The sequence below is a fragment of the Scylla paramamosain genome, chromosome 18, assembly GCF_035594125.1.
Source record: "Scylla paramamosain isolate STU-SP2022 chromosome 18, ASM3559412v1, whole genome shotgun sequence".
Classification (NCBI taxonomy): Eukaryota; Metazoa; Arthropoda; class Malacostraca; order Decapoda; family Portunidae; genus Scylla; species Scylla paramamosain.
This window is the reverse complement of record NC_087168.1, coordinates 190,725-206,280: the sequence shown is the minus strand read 5'-3', so window position 1 is coordinate 206,280 and position 15,556 is coordinate 190,725. Positions and strand designations below refer to the sequence as shown.

At 40.7% G+C, this 15,556-nt stretch overlaps 1 protein-coding gene across 5 annotated transcripts in view; it reads left to right on the top strand.

Annotated features, from left to right (window-relative positions):
- Nucleotides 1-15,556, top strand: part of LOC135108969 (caskin-1-like) — a 106,092-nt gene that overhangs the window by 85,782 nt on the left and 4,754 nt on the right. For 3 of the 5 annotated variants that reach the window (XM_064019876.1, XM_064019877.1, XM_064019880.1), the window contains 7 exons: nucleotides 6,980-7,188; nucleotides 7,684-7,824; nucleotides 8,459-8,598; nucleotides 9,904-10,039; nucleotides 12,025-12,237; nucleotides 12,734-12,886; nucleotides 14,062-15,426. In XM_064019876.1, coding sequence (XP_063875946.1) covers nucleotides 6,980-7,188; nucleotides 7,684-7,824; nucleotides 8,459-8,598; nucleotides 9,904-10,039; nucleotides 12,025-12,237; nucleotides 12,734-12,886; nucleotides 14,062-15,426 — 2,357 coding nt within the window. The remainder of the gene's footprint in view (nucleotides 1-6,979; nucleotides 7,189-7,683; nucleotides 7,825-8,458; nucleotides 8,599-9,903; nucleotides 10,040-12,024; nucleotides 12,238-12,733; nucleotides 12,887-14,061; nucleotides 15,427-15,556) is intronic. The other 2 variants (XM_064019878.1, XM_064019879.1) reach the window with 2 other exon arrangements.

Below are 15,556 nucleotides of genomic sequence, written 5' to 3'. Positions count from 1 at the left end.
GGCCGCCCACACGTGTCTCCCTCTTTCCTTCACTTCCCTTCTAATGTTTCCCTCTACTAATATTCTTCTCTTCTCTATTCACTGTTCTTTTCTCTCTCCTTACCTCTCCTTCCCTTTCCTTTGTTTTTCCCTTCCCGTCCCTTTCCTTCCCTTCCCTTCCCTTCTTCTGATATCTTCTTTTCGGCACGAGAGAGAGAGAGAGAGAGAGAGAGAGAGAGAGAGAGAGAGAGAGAGAGAGAGAGAGAGAGAGAGAGAGAGAGAGAGAGAGAGAGGGGGGGGAGGAGTAGGAAGAAAGAGAAAATAAGTTAGCAAGGACACGTGTGATAAAAGAAAGAAAAAGAATGACGACAAGAAGAAGTATAAGAAAAAAAAAGGAAGGAAGGAGCGATGGAACGAACGAGAGAGAGAGAGAGAGAGAGAGAGAGAGAGAGAGAGAGAGAGAGAGAGAGAGAGAGGTGTTCCGTGGTCTCCGGTGCCATAAAAGACACAGTTTATGATGCCACATTTCACAGGCTGCTCGAAGTGTTCCTATCGCTCTTCGTCTTATTTGTCGGGGGATAATAATGTGAACTAACACCTTACTACAGTACGTATTTTATGGACTGATTAGTTATTGCAGGCTTTCTTTGATGCCCTTGACTAAGAACTCTCTGCTAACGTTGTATTTTCATGTATCAGTCTGTCCGTCGTTCATATTTAATCTCTGTTTATCTCTACTATTTATCTCTCTGTCGGTCTGTCTGCTTATGTATTAATCTGTTTATATGTCTGTCTGTTTATTTATTTATGTTTGTGCTTGCCTGTCTCTGTCCATCTGTCTGTCTGTCATTCTGTCCATTTATCTATCTGTATCTGTCTATCTGTTTATCTATCTATCTATCTATCCATCTTTTTATATGTGTATGTTTTATCTATCCATGTATGTGTATCTGTTTATTTATCTGCTTCTTGATCTATGTCTATTTATCTATCGTATATTTGTATATCTATCTCATCTCCTATTGTCCACTTTCCTAATGCAAGAGTTAATCGGCACTCTGTCATTTATCCCCTTTACTGGTAAACCCTGGAACTTCCTGCCGGATGCTGCGCATATTCCTACTGGTGACTTAGATGGTGTCTAGAGGGAAGTTTCAAAACATTTCTCATAATTTCTGACATTCTTTTGGACTGTCCTCTTTAGGAACCGGCATCTTGCGAGTTTTTTTTCGCTTTTTTTTTTCTTACCGTAGCACTTCTCTTGTGTAAAAACAACAAGCTATGCACCTTTCACTTCATCATATCCATCCCTCAATCTGATCCACTCTCGGAAGACTGCAGCTAGTGTGTCGTGTCGTCTTCAGACTCGCCCACTCTTCTTACCTTGTCTCTCCCCATATCCACTCCTACCTCCTCTGGCGACCGCATACCTCCACGGGCCTTCACTGTCGCTGGAACCACGGATGTCCTTTTGGGGAGATCCACTAGCCTTCCCCGGCAGCGCCAAGTGGTGTCAGGAGTGGGCGCGGCACAAGCTGGGCGGCCTGGCAGCAGCTGGAGGGAGTCTGGTAGAGGCCACCCAGCTTGCGCCGTGAGGACCTTGGCGACATGCGCACACACTGGCGATGGTGGTTTTGAAGAGAGAGAGAGAGAGAGAGAGAGAGAGAGAGAGAGAGAGAGAGAGAGAGAGAGAGAGAGAGAGAGAAATGCGTGCTTCGTTGTCGCTTCCCAAAATGAGAATAAAGAAATAGGGGGATTGAGCTTTGCCAAGAGCTACAAAAACTAAAGAAAAAAATGCATTCTTTGTTGTCGCTTCCCAAAACGTGAGTATAAAAGATTACAGATCGGTGACCACACTCGCTGTTCCTTAAATAAACATAGAAACATTCGTCACTTAATCCTCTTTTCCTGTCTGCATATAAGAGGCCTTACCGAACCCTGGCTTTTGTTGTTACTGAATTCTTGTTTAGAAGTAGTAGTAGTAGTAGTAGTAGTAGTAGTAGTAGTAATGCAGTTGTTTATGTTCTTGTTCTTCTCATTGTTGTTGTTGATGCTGATGTTGCTGCTGTTGGTGCTGCATATCGTCAAGAAATACTGGCTGAATGGTTTTAATTCACATTGCAACTTGTGAATGGAGAGTTATGTTATTGCGGTGCCATTGAGTGAGTGAACACAGCGGTTACAGTCCTTATGGCCCACCCCGGGCACTGCTGTTCACCTCGAGGCACGCTGCTCACCGACTTTCTCGAGTGTCCCTTGAGTAAATACCAAGGAATCTCGCCTTCACATGGGACGCCCACACCTTCACCTGACGGAGCCGCGCCCTCGCCACCAAAAATTCTTCACGCCAGTTCTCTCGACATGGCGCATCGTGTAACAGTGCGTGTGTTTGGACCAGAAAGAACAGTTTCGTCATAGTGGCGGTGGCCGGCGAGACTTACTATAAGGAGTGATGACGTCAGGTTTGTGTTACCGAGACTCACTCACGCATTTTCAAAGGTGTTTGTCGGTGGCGTCTGGAATATTTTCAAAAGTCACAAATGTAAATTATTGAGATTTTCAAGAATGTCTTCCTAATTCTAATGATAGTTTAACAAATATCCTTCATAATCAGATGAAAAAATACACACATTAAAATCCGACCAATAATGTAGCCTTCAAAATTGTCGTTTTAAGACTCCGAAGTACTTCAAATTACTGATCAAGGTATTTAATTCTAACACTTGTCAACTTCGACATTGCTTCCTTCCTTTCGACCGACGAGAGACAAGTGTTGAATTTCGTACCATTAAGTGTTGAAGAATTAGTAGTAATAGCAGTAGTAGTAGTAGTAGTAGTAGTAGTAGTAGTAGTAGTTGTTACAGGGACTGCCGCGTGTAGACCTGATGGCTTCTTGCAGCTTCCCTAATTTTCTTATGTTCGCATCATTTGTCTGAACGCGTTACTGTCAGTAGGCCAAAACACACCTTAGTAGTGCACCAGACTCACACTATTTTTGAAGGCCCATCATTCAAGAGACACTTTGTTGACGGAGAGAGACAAGGTAAATTCTGAACATCACCATTTGTTGACAGTCAAGATATATTTTCAAGCATAGTGTGTGTGTGTGTGTGTGTTCAAAGTAAAAAACATGATTGTTCACACACACACACACACACACACACACACACATGATATTCCCTTATACCATTATTTTATCCTGTACACTGTTGTGTATTACTGTATGTTCTGTGATTAATACTAGTGGGTTGGATAAAGTGTTATTAAGGGCTGGGTTACGATTAAGAGTGTGCTACTGGTGAAAGGGTCAAAGATCAGTGTGTGTATGTAGTTGTTGAGTGTGTTTCGGAGTGCGTCGTGTGAAGGGTTCGTTGTGACGTGGCGAGCCGGGTGTTGGGTGAGGGAAGGTGTAGACGGGAGCAAAGGTTTGTATTCTTAAACATTTCTGGCTCTCGTGCGTAATAGATTCCCATGTTTGTTTGTTTTGTTTTTGTTTTTGTTTTTTTCTCTACTGATGATGAAGAATTCTGGATAAATTATCAATAGAATTATGAAAATGCTCTTGAAAAGCACATTATTTTTTTTTCTGTAACCAGTTAACAATTGTCGATATAAGACTTCGAAGCTTTTAAGAATACGAGCCAAGTTGTGCCGGTTAGGACAGACTCGATCTGAACAATGGCAGAGACGGACGCTCAGCTCTTCCTTGTCCTAGTAACTTAAGTATTGTTCCAATAATGTTCATTTATATATATATATATATATATATATATATATATATATATATATATATATATATATATATATATATATATATATATATATATATATATAATTATATTCCTTTATTCCTTTATGATCTCACACAACTTGTTTTGCATTGTGTTTATAGTGACTGTGTTCACTAATAGAACTTGCGTGGTGGTGGGTTTATTGTAGAAACATGTAATCGCTTATCTGTCCTCTTACAATACATACTAAGTGTTGTTCCTGTGTGTTTTCTGTTTGTTTTATTTTATTTATTTATTTATTTTATTAATTACCGTGTGCAGTGAGATGGACATGATAATTCAGTTGGATAGTATTTAATTAAGTACTTAACGCAACACACGCACAAAAAAGAAATAATAATGATAATTAATTAAACAGGATGCAGCAACAGTCATACGTATTGATAAGAATCGAAATATATTCATTACCCACCTTCCCTCCCACCCTCCTTCCTGCTCCCCGCCTCCTTCCTTGCTTCTTACACGGCCGTTCTTCCTGCTGTTTTTTTTTTTGTTTTTTTTTTAATGGTGTGCTCCGCGACGCCCCGTTTTCCTGTCCTGCTGTCTCCTTTCCTTGTTCTGTCCTCCGCCCCCACTTCCCTTGTCCTTGTATCGTGACAGGACGGAGTAACAAAGCAGTGTTTGTTTTTACTGAGGATATCTTAAAGGACCAGTCATAAAAACATAAGTATCAGAGAGAGAGAGAGAGAGAGAGAGAGAGAGAGAAACCTGAGTAAAAATATAAGATCTTAAGCCCATAGAAAAAAAATCACCTAAGAAACCACTTTGCAAAGATTTTAAGAGAGGCGAGATAAGGGGAAGGGGAGGGAAGGAGGGAGGGATGGAGAAGTACCATTAGTTGTCCATTTGTGGTGGTAGTTAGTGCCCCCCAACCCCATCCTTCCAAACCATTACCTTCACCGCTACCACCACCACCTCAGCCTTCATACATTACATCATTATTTTTCATCCAAGAATCTAAGAATGACTGGGACTGTTCGTGCTTCCTATCTGGTGTACGTCTGTTCGTTTGCATTGTGTAGTTGTGTATTCGGTGGGATACAGACTTAAGATTTTTACTCGAGAACACTCGTACACTCGCTCAAAAAAGTATCATTGTATACTTCAGGCTAAACGTTTTGAGACCAGTGACGATAAGTATATATTGGGAAAGGGGAGTGCTGAGATGCCAGTGGTGATATTATAGAGATATATTTCGATAGTCTCATTCCACACCTTTCGAATCACTATATAGAAGCACAATCATATTATGCACTGATTTTTTTTTTTTTTTTTTTTTTTTTTTTTTTTTTGAGCGAGTGTACTATCTAGGAAAATTAGGCGGCACTTTGGTGATAGTCACAGAGATTGCGAATCACTGATCGAGGCAGGAAAAGAGGAGGATTTGAGAGGAGGCTGGTCACGTTAGGAGGACATACGAGGAGGGTGCAGGAGTTGAATCTAGACAGGAGAGAAATAGACCTGAGAAAATATATGTACATGTAAGGAGAGATGAGGAGGTTGCTGGAAATAGGTATATGTAGAAGAAAAATTGGAAGTAAGAAGGTTTAGGCACGTCAGGAGGAGACACGAGTGCGTGGGGAAGAGTATGCAGAGGTGGATCTTGGTAGGAAGAAAGTGAGAAACGCTGAAGATAAGGTTGGGGCACGTCAGGAGAGATGAGTAGGATGCAGCAGATGGATGTAAAAGCAGTAGAAAGAAAGACCTGTTTGTAATGCTTGTGAATGAGGAAAGCGGAGGCTCAAGGAAGTATTGAGATGAAGGCTACGCCGAGTCACGTCAAGGAGAACAGCGGTCACCAAATCATTTTAACGTTGTGACTTGCATAACTTGATGTAAGTAATATGAGACATTAGTGAAGAAACTGTATGTTTTCAGTGTGAGGTCATTCAGAAATGTTACCAAAGTTTACTCTATGTAATGCTTGATACCTTCTGTCATCTTCCTGAGCCAGTATTCTCAGAAGAGATTTCCCATATTCTCGGTGCATTTTTCACTGGTGATGCAGAATCCTTGTTTAACTATCACGCGCCCAGAAAACACCAACAACTTCTGCTAAAGTCTGTTGAAAGTTGTTGAGGTAAGACCCTGAAACATTTGAGAATACAGAATTAACCAAACATCAAGGCCACATTTTTGGGAACCGACACAGTAATAAGGAACTGCTTTGTGTAGACCAACAAGCCTTTTGCAGTTCCCTTTATATTCTCATGTTCCGGTTTATTATTACCAAGATGATGGCAGAGGAAGGGGTAAAGAATTGTACTGAGGCAGTAGAGATTATGTTTCTTCGACAAGTTAGGTTACAAGTACATTGCTTTATAGATACATGGTTATATAAAGGATGATGTAGGAGAGGCCGTTGTTTTCCCATGGCAAGAGAATGACAGCTGCAATACTATGTTTGTCAGCCATGTGTAGTGTCAATCTGCTTTTTTTTTTTTTTTTTTTTTTAATGCTTTGTTCTGGAGATGTCAGTTGGTTATTGCTTAGTTGTGTAGATATCAGCTGATTATTGCTGACTTACAACATGTCAGCTGGCTATTACTTTGTGTGTAGGATATGAGCTAATTATTGCTTGGTTTGAGACGTATTGACTGGTTATTGTATAGTATATGAGATATTAACTTTTTAATGCTTAGTTTGGAAAATACCGGATGATTATTACTCGGCTTGGGAGGTAACGGCTATTTATTCTTTATTTTAAGAGATATTGACAAATTATTGCTTGGTTCATGAGACATTGACTAGTGTGAATCCTTGCCAATTCCTTACTGTCACATGATCCTACTGTCACATGACCTTAGTGTCACATGATCTGCAGGTTTCTCAATGTTGTCCTTTGCCAACAGGAAGAGATGTCAGCTAAATGTTGGTTGGTTTGGAGGATGTCAGCTAAGTGATGGTTGGTTTGGAGGATGTCAGCAAAGTGTTGGTTGGTTTGGAGGATGTCAGCTAAGTGATGGTTGGTTTGGAGGATGTCAGCTAAGTGTTGGTTGGTTTGGAGGATGTCAGCAAAGTGTTGGTTGGTTTGGAGGATGTCAGCTAAGTGATGGTTGGTTTGGAGGATGTCAGCAAAGTGTTGGTTGGTTTGGAGGATGTCAGCTAAGTGATGGTTGGTTTGAAGGATGTCAGCTAGTTCATCTGGATCCTAACCATTTCCTTACAGTCGCTTGATCTGCAGGTTTCTTAATGTCATCTTTTGCCAGCAGGTGGAGGAGTCACTGGAGGCGGCAGCACTGGAGGAAGCTGTGACCATGGACAGCTGGGCCGCCTGGGAACCACTACCACCGCCACCACTACCACCACCACCACAACAGACGGCGGTGGGGGAGGTGGAGGGCAGCCCCTGGCCAATAGTTCTCCTTCCCACTACCACAACCAGCAGCAGTTCACCTTCCCTAATGCTCCTCACCAGGTAGGTCCAAAGTGTTTTGTCGGAATGTCTGTGTCTCAGGATCTGAAATTTCATGGCATAGTCACTCTGGTGTGCAAATGTCATTCTTTACTCTCTTTCCCTACTTATCTTTAGATCTACTCTCTGCTGTGGGTTTTCTTTATTTTCATTTTTAGGGCTGGCCTTTTGTAATCTCATTTTCTTATGTTCTTATTTTCTGGAGTGCCTTTATAACCTGGGGTCTTTGAAGAGTCCAAGGCTTTTACGTAGTGTATGAAAATTTATTTAGTGCCCTTTACATAATTTTCTACACTGTGTATTTGATTGATGGTGTGAATATGGTCAGTTGTAGAGTACATAACTACTCCAGTATGTTGCTTACCGAAGAGAAAGGAGAAGAATATTATATACTGTACCTAACACCCAACTTAACTGTTGTAATACCAGATATATTACATTACATTCTTACATATCCATAATGCAGTGATAGCAATTTCACCCATTTTGTCTTCACAGCAACAGGTGCCTCAGTTTGCCCACCTGATGTGCTCCAAGACGTCCCCTGGCTCCCCACACCACATGCCGCCTGAAGGCACATATGGCTACCTCACTTACCAGCACCAGACATCACTTGAGGACCAGGGCATTGATGTGCAGGTGAATGTTCTGCATTTTAAAGTCTGCCTATAACTCTGAGCAAACTTTTATGATCCAAGAATGAGTCCAAATTTTTCAAACTAGAACCTTTAGCAAAAACTTCACTCTTACATGGCAGAGCTACTTCATATCTTTCACAAAAATACTGGTCATTTCTGTTGAGATCTTACACCACATAGAGATAAGAGATTTAAAAAGAACCCTGCCAATTTAATATTTAGACGACCATTAGTTAATTGTCTAGTAAATAGTAGTTTGAGGTTGAATGGTCTCCCTTGGTTATCAGTACTCCATTTTGATACTACTACTGTGTACTGCACTAAACTTGGTGCATTACTGTACACATAGTCTTACATTAGCTCCAAGCTTTCTGTCTCCCACCTCTATGACATTCTTGTGTCATCTGCCTCACCCATTGAGCCTTACATGAGTTGCTTCTTCATGGCAATCAGCATTACCTGTCTCACTAATTTATATGTTTACAGTAAGATCCATCTATTTAGTCACTTAGGAGTTCTGTGCCATTCTGGCAAGGGAGCTACTCTCTGAAGTCTCTCATCTGTCCCTTGCTCGAAAAAGGCGACATCATTTCTAATCCCATTTCATAATAACTGACTATCACCTCTCCTTACAGTCCCCAGGTCGATCCAGTCCAGGCTCAGGAAGTGGCTCGTCCACCACTGGCTCAACAGCTTCCTCTGGTGGCTGTCGCAACTCCACCACTTCCTTGGACTCAGGCAGGGCCTCCACTACCACCCACTCCCACCAGCACAGGTGAGGTGTTGCCTCTGCCAGATGATGAGGGGCTAAGTACATGAAGGGCCATCAGGGAAGGATGGAAGCCATTCATTACAGGAGCTTCTCTCATAAATCATGCCATAGACTCCATACATATTGAGTTGTCCATAAATGTGGCAAATCAAGATGTACTATGAAGAGAGAGGGTGCACCAGCTATCACTTAAACCTTGCCATAGACTCCACACATACTGGGTTATCCATAAACTTGGCAAATCAAGATACACTATGAAGAGAGGGGCACACCAGCTAAGTTAATGCTCTTCAAGATACCTCAGGGGTCTCCTTTCCATTGCCACTTCCTAATGAATCTCAACATTTCCAGAGTGAATACATTTTCATATGATTTTTTTGTAATATGGGATTGTTATTAATTCCATCTATCTGTTCATCCTCTGAGGGGGATGGCCATGGCAAGGAAGTCTTCAGCTTTGTTGCTGTCTCTCATCTTTATCCTGCTAGTTCCACTCAGCATTAACACTCACTTTCCTCCCACTTTAATTAAATTAATCAACCAACATTAGAGGAAAAAGAAGAGGAAAAGGGAGATGGACTTGATGTTCTAAGCAGAGCAGAGATTATGGAGGACCTGAGTAAAATGTAAAGAAAGCTCATACATAAGCATTGCCAAAAAGTATTGTCAAATAGAATGGATTAGTGCAAGTAGTATAAACTTATGACATTGATGATTTAAGGACCTGAATTAAATAGGAGTAGATATGGAGATAGGATAGTATGGCCTAAGCTCAAATCCTATACACTCACTTTAGTGGCATATATCTGTTTAGACACTCCTCATACTTGTACAATGTGATTTTTTAATCACTATACATTCATTATTGTATGCTAAGTTAGAAATGTGATGGAAATCTTTAAGGTTATCAGCATATTGTGTAATCTATCAGTCTGTTCAGTATATTTTATCACATTCCATTTGATTAATTAATAACAAGTAATAATGGTTTCAAGCTTGATAAAACTGGATTTAAAAAGGAGATAGGTAAGAATTTGCTCCAAAATAGTGGTAAATTAAAGAAATAGACTCAGTAATCAAGTTGTTAGAGTTGAGTCATTAGAGTACTTTGAAAGATTAGATAGATAGGAAAAATAAGTGGAAATAGGTAGGTATATTTCATACTGTGTCTGCCATGTGTTGGCCATATGGCTTCTTGCAACCTCCCTTAATTTCATTCATTCTTATCTTCTATCATCCTGTTCAGTCTATTTTATCACATTTAATTTATTATATTTGTTTACTTATCTATGTATTTATTTTGCACAGATTAAGTGGGCAGAGTTATGACAGTGGATCCATCCTGCGGCACAGCTACCACTCGTCCAGCTCCAGCCTGGGGTCCATGGAGCACGACAACACTCCTCACGTCAATGTATTGGAGCTCCTCAACAATGGCGTCAGGGTGAGCACCAGTAATTGGGCTTTTTAAGATTACCATCATCATACACTTTTCACAATGTTCCCAACTTCTGCATTGTTCACTCACATGCTACTACTGCAGGTTTTTTTACTTCACCTGCTCCTGTATTTTTTTCCTTCCTATGAATTGAACTCTTTCAAGAGAGAGGTTTTAAAACACTTATCCTTCAATTCTGGATGATCCTTTTGACCTTTCCTTTGGGATGGCACTCTCATTGGGCCTTATTTTCATGTTTTTAATGCCCTTGATCAATGCCTCACTTACATAAAAAAGATGATTTTTTATGGAAGACTGACCAAAGGCTATAAAAAGGATAGTAAAAAAAGGCCCACTGAAGGTGCCAGTCTCTAAAACAGAGCAAAAACTTTATCCAAAATTAGGGAAGTGTTTAGAAATCTCCCTCTTGAACTCAGTTATAAATAAAGTGTTACTGCTGGAGATGACAAAGTGAGGATTAAGAAGCTCTCATGAAATTTTAGAGTATCAGTGAAATAATGGAAACCCCCAGATTATATGGGATTTTCATAGTGGACAGTAAGGGTGAAAGTGACTTGGGTTGGGCATGTTACTTGTTTTCAAGTTGCACAGTACAGGGGTTTTCACAAATGGACAGAGAGGATGACAGGGTTAGACATGTTGCGTATATGTAAGTTGAAGGTAGAATGATGGTGTAACAAGGAAGGCTGTAGTAAGCAGAGACATTCATAGACCAATTGTAATGTGGCTCAGGCAGGTGCAGTATCACAAAGGCAGTGCTGGTGAGCTTATCTCAGATAGAACAGACTTCAGAAGAAAAAGGAATGGACCTCAATTTTTCAGACCTCATAAAATAATGATACTGCTCTCATCATTGAGTGTTGCATATTAAGTGGGTAATTCTTTCAGTTTTAAATTGCCGCCTCATTATTTGCATAGCTCATAGATTAATCATGGTGGTATCATTATAATTTCTTCCTAAAACAATTCCACATTACTTGCATAGCTCACAGATTAATCATGGTGGTATCATAATTTCTTCCGAAAACAATGTGCTATGTTCAACAGTTCTGTTTGTGGACAGTTTTTGTGTTCATGCCAATACTATTTTTTCTTTATCATTCTTTTAAATATCGCAAAGAACACATCAAGAAATAAGTTGTAGGAAAATTGAAATGATTTGGTAGTCATCTTAGGCAGCTTGTCAAGTAAGGAGAGGTTATCATGGAAGTCCCTCCATTTGGAGCATGCCATGATGCTTATTTCCTTGCCCCTCAGAGCTTGGTGCATATCATTTACAGCTGCCATAGGACACTACCACACCCTTTATGGTGCTTTTATAGGTACACCTTTGTTGCCCATGACTGGAAAGGATGGATGGAGAGCAGAGTTACCTTTGTGTGTGCAGCTGTGCCATGCCAGGTCATGAGCTCAGCTATGTTGTGGTGACAGGTTTCCAGACACATTGCTGTTCACTGCATCACTGGGTACCATAAATAATAATACACAATCACATTAATGAGTAAAGAAATGCACAGTGGCTAGTGTAAGTGTCTATTGTAGTTTCTTGTGGAATTGCATTCAAATTATCTTATAATATTCCTAATGCAATGTCTCTCCACATCTCACACACATAGCTGCTTTTAAAATAACAATTTGTATTATCCTCAGCAAGCTGTGTCCACAGTAGTATCACAACTGTCTTTAAGTTAATTATTATTATTCTCAATGTAGCTTTCTTACTATGTACATTTGAGACCTAACCCATTTACTTACAATTATTCAGGATGAAGCTCTCTGTTCTACTTCACTTGTGCACTTCATTCTCTCCAGTTACTCCACATACTCTGCTACACACAGCTTTCACCACACCAACCACAAACACATGATGATGTAACAGTTTTGCTTTAGAATGTATCCTCAATAATTATGTCTTGAAAAATATACAAATACTGGTGTTCATGTTTTAAAATAATGTTTACTGTTGCCAGGATTCTGAGGTGCTGAGAGCATGGTTGACAGATCTCCGCTTTGAAGAATATTATGAGAAATTCCTGTCAGCTGGTTATGACATGCCAACTATTTCCCGGATGACACCTGAGGATTTGAATGCAATTGGTGTGACAAAGCCAGCACACCGCAAGAAACTCAAGGCTGAGATAACCAGACTCAACATATCTGATGGACTGCCTGACTTCATTCCAGTAAGAATTGTTTTATGTAGTTTTTAGTTGAAATATTTTTAGAGCATGTAATTTTTTGAATGATGTATAAGGTAGCCAGATTATTTCTTATTTTTGATTGAGCAAGTTTAAAAATTGTTTTTGTTCTTGAATTTTACAGAAACATTCTTTACCTTCTATCAGATATTGTTTACCCATGGCAGTAAAAGTTGTGCATATTTTGGTTATTGAATGGGCATGCCAGACACATGACAGGTAGTAGACAAGTAAGTTCATGAATTGATGTGCCAAATAGAAAATGTTACTTTGTTATTTTGTGACCGACCAAAGACAAGGTAGCTGGTGAGCATAGAATGTGTGTTGGCAGGGAATAGAATCTAAAGTATTATTAAATTTTAATCACACACAAAAATGCAATGTTATGAAAGGTAAAGTGTTAGTGTTAGTAGCCAAAAACTGTGATGAAAAAATGAGGCATATCTGTGTATATTAAATCCTCTCTTTCTTCCGTCCACAGGGTCGCCTGGAGGACTGGTTATCTCTGCTGCGCCTCGAGGAGTACACCACCTCACTGAAGCAGCAGAAGTACGTCTCCGTGGAGCAGATGACGCAGCTCACCTGGGAAGACTTGGAGGATATTGGCATCACTAAGTTAGGGCATCAGAAGAAGGTACACTACTTCCATATATTTTATTCTAATGTTTCAAGATATTAAGGCAGTCAGCTATTATGTAAATAACTTTTTAACTTATTAATTTCCAGGCACTGACTGTTTGTTTATTTATTTATTCTCTCTCTCTCTCTCTCTCTCTCTCTCTCTCTCTCTCTCTCTCTCTCTCTCTCTCTCTCTCTCTCTAAAATTTGAAGCTTTTCAAGTGTGATTACAGGGACCAACAGTGAAATTGTTGCACTAAATCAGAACTTCATGCAATCCAACCCTCAGATTAATTATTAAGTTGATGTATCATCAAGACATCAAGATTCAAAATCAGTTGTACATCTTTTGAATACAATTACTCAAGAAATTACTAATCACTTTATCCAGCTGTGCATCCAAAACACAGTCTGTGGCTGGTGCAAGTGGCATACAACCCATTCCTTCTCTTCACCCTCCTTTCCCTGTGTTGTGGATTGGCACTTGGGAAGATAAAAGAAATTCAAGCTGTACATATTAACTCAAATGTCACACCTACCACTTTTGTCTAGTTCAGGAGTCCTTTCTTTACACAAACATGAAAAAAAAAGCAACAGCAGTTATTAAAATATTATGGCAGCTTTATATATTAACTGAAGTTATATTTTAATAACTATTACTTAAATTACTTTATCATGTCCACAGCAAAATATATTTGAGTAAATCACAAAAAGTTCAGTAATGTGCCAGGTCATGAAGCAGACAGTCAGTCCTGTGCCTTCAACTCAGTTAGAAGTGCATGTGAGGAAATTGTTGCTTCTGGACCTGTTAATGAGACTCAGTGAAAGAGTGAGGAGTTTTCCTCTTCATGCAGAGATGAATTTGTTGTGCAGCATAGATAAATGATTGGTATTTCATACTAGTTTACATGTTTTTCTTATTACAGTTTTTTCTTTTTTCATTAGTAATCTTGTTTACATGTTTTCTTGTTACAATTCATTATTTTTTTTCTATCTTTTTATGTAAAAGGAGCTCTGGTCAAGGGCAACAAAAAAAAAATTAAAATATGGTAGTTCATAAAGACTATAGTAAAAAAAAAAAAAAAAAATCCAATTTGTTAAAGCATTATCCAACAACAATAATTGAGATTCCTCTATTTTCATACATTAGGCTTCACATAAATATGAACTAAAACACCATGCATATTGCAGGTAATGTTGGCCATCAAGCGCGTCAAAGACATCATGGCAGGCAAGAAGTTCACCACCTCCCAGGACTCTCGCCAGCCAGTTTATGGGACTCACGAGATCATGATTCCCCGTGAATGCGAAGGACGTGAACAGTTCAGTGGCGTCCCAGAGTTCCGGACATTCTCTGGCTCAGGACATTATGGGAACACGGAACATAACAGACTAAGTGGCTTCCCAGAATCTGGCGTTCACTATGGAGTCGCACCTCACTATAATCCCAACCTTCAGTATGGCCCCATGCCTCCCCCACAGGCCCACATCCACCCCATGCCACAGCACCCAGCCCAGTACCATCAGTCCAACCAGTTCAGTGGTCAACAAGGCCCCTCTCCTCCTGGCTCAAAGCTTCCAGCCGGGCCATCACATCCTCTCCCTGGGCCAGGGCAAGTCCAGTATCGCCCAGACGTTGTTGCTGTGCAGGTCAGGCCAGGAGGCAGGGGACGCAGCATTGAGAGCCTCGAGGAGCCAATATATGGCACCTACCAGACATTCCACCCTGACAACAGAATGGCAGGTCATCCCCAAGGTCCGATGTCGCTTGGCAATCTTCCACCAAGACCATTTGCACCTTCAAATTTAAATTCATCTCATCCTCAGAGATCTATGGATGACGGTGACATCACGCCAACTAATGAGTATGCAAATAATTACGAAGGTGGAGGAACGCTACCCAGACCTCGCACTGCCAACAAGCTCAGACCCGTCGCCAAAGTGACTGCAAAGACTCGAGCAGATGTCCATGAAGTGCCACAGTTCATTAAGGACGGGATGAATCTCAAGAAGCCTACAACTCAAGGGGAAGAAATCTGCATGAAGGAACTGAATTTGAAGACACTGAACCGACAGAATTCGGAAAAGAGTTACAGCTCAAGTCAGGGAAGTGGAAGTTCAAACAACACGCCACAGGGAACCCCAAAGAAGATCCCGCCACCACCCCCTCGCCGCTCAAACTCCATCAGTGAGAGCTCCAAGGAGGCAGCAAGTCAGGACAGCCAGTATGGATACCTGCGCCGAGGATTGTCTTACGGCTACATGGGGATCAAGAATAATTTGCAGCCAGATGTCACCCCAGACCTCCCTCCTCCTCCTGCCCCTCCCGACAGTGCCAACCACCAACACCTACCCGATGACTTTCCTCCACCGCCACCACCCCTAACGTGTGTCACGATGGCCAGTGCCACACACATCACTGCAAGTTCCACCATTACAACCTCATCAATGACTAGTGACTCCTTAGCAACATCCCAAACCTCCACCACCTCCTCAGATGAAGATGGGTCCACAGGATTTCGGCCAAGGCGAAACGATTCCAATGCTAGCTTTAAGGTGAGCACAGGGAAGCAAGTGTTTCTGCTACATGCTACATTTTTTGTTGTTTAGGTTGTCTGTAAGCTTAAATTATTGTTGATAGTTATTTTGTGTGTCCTCAGTCATCATTAGTTTTCTCTACACCTTT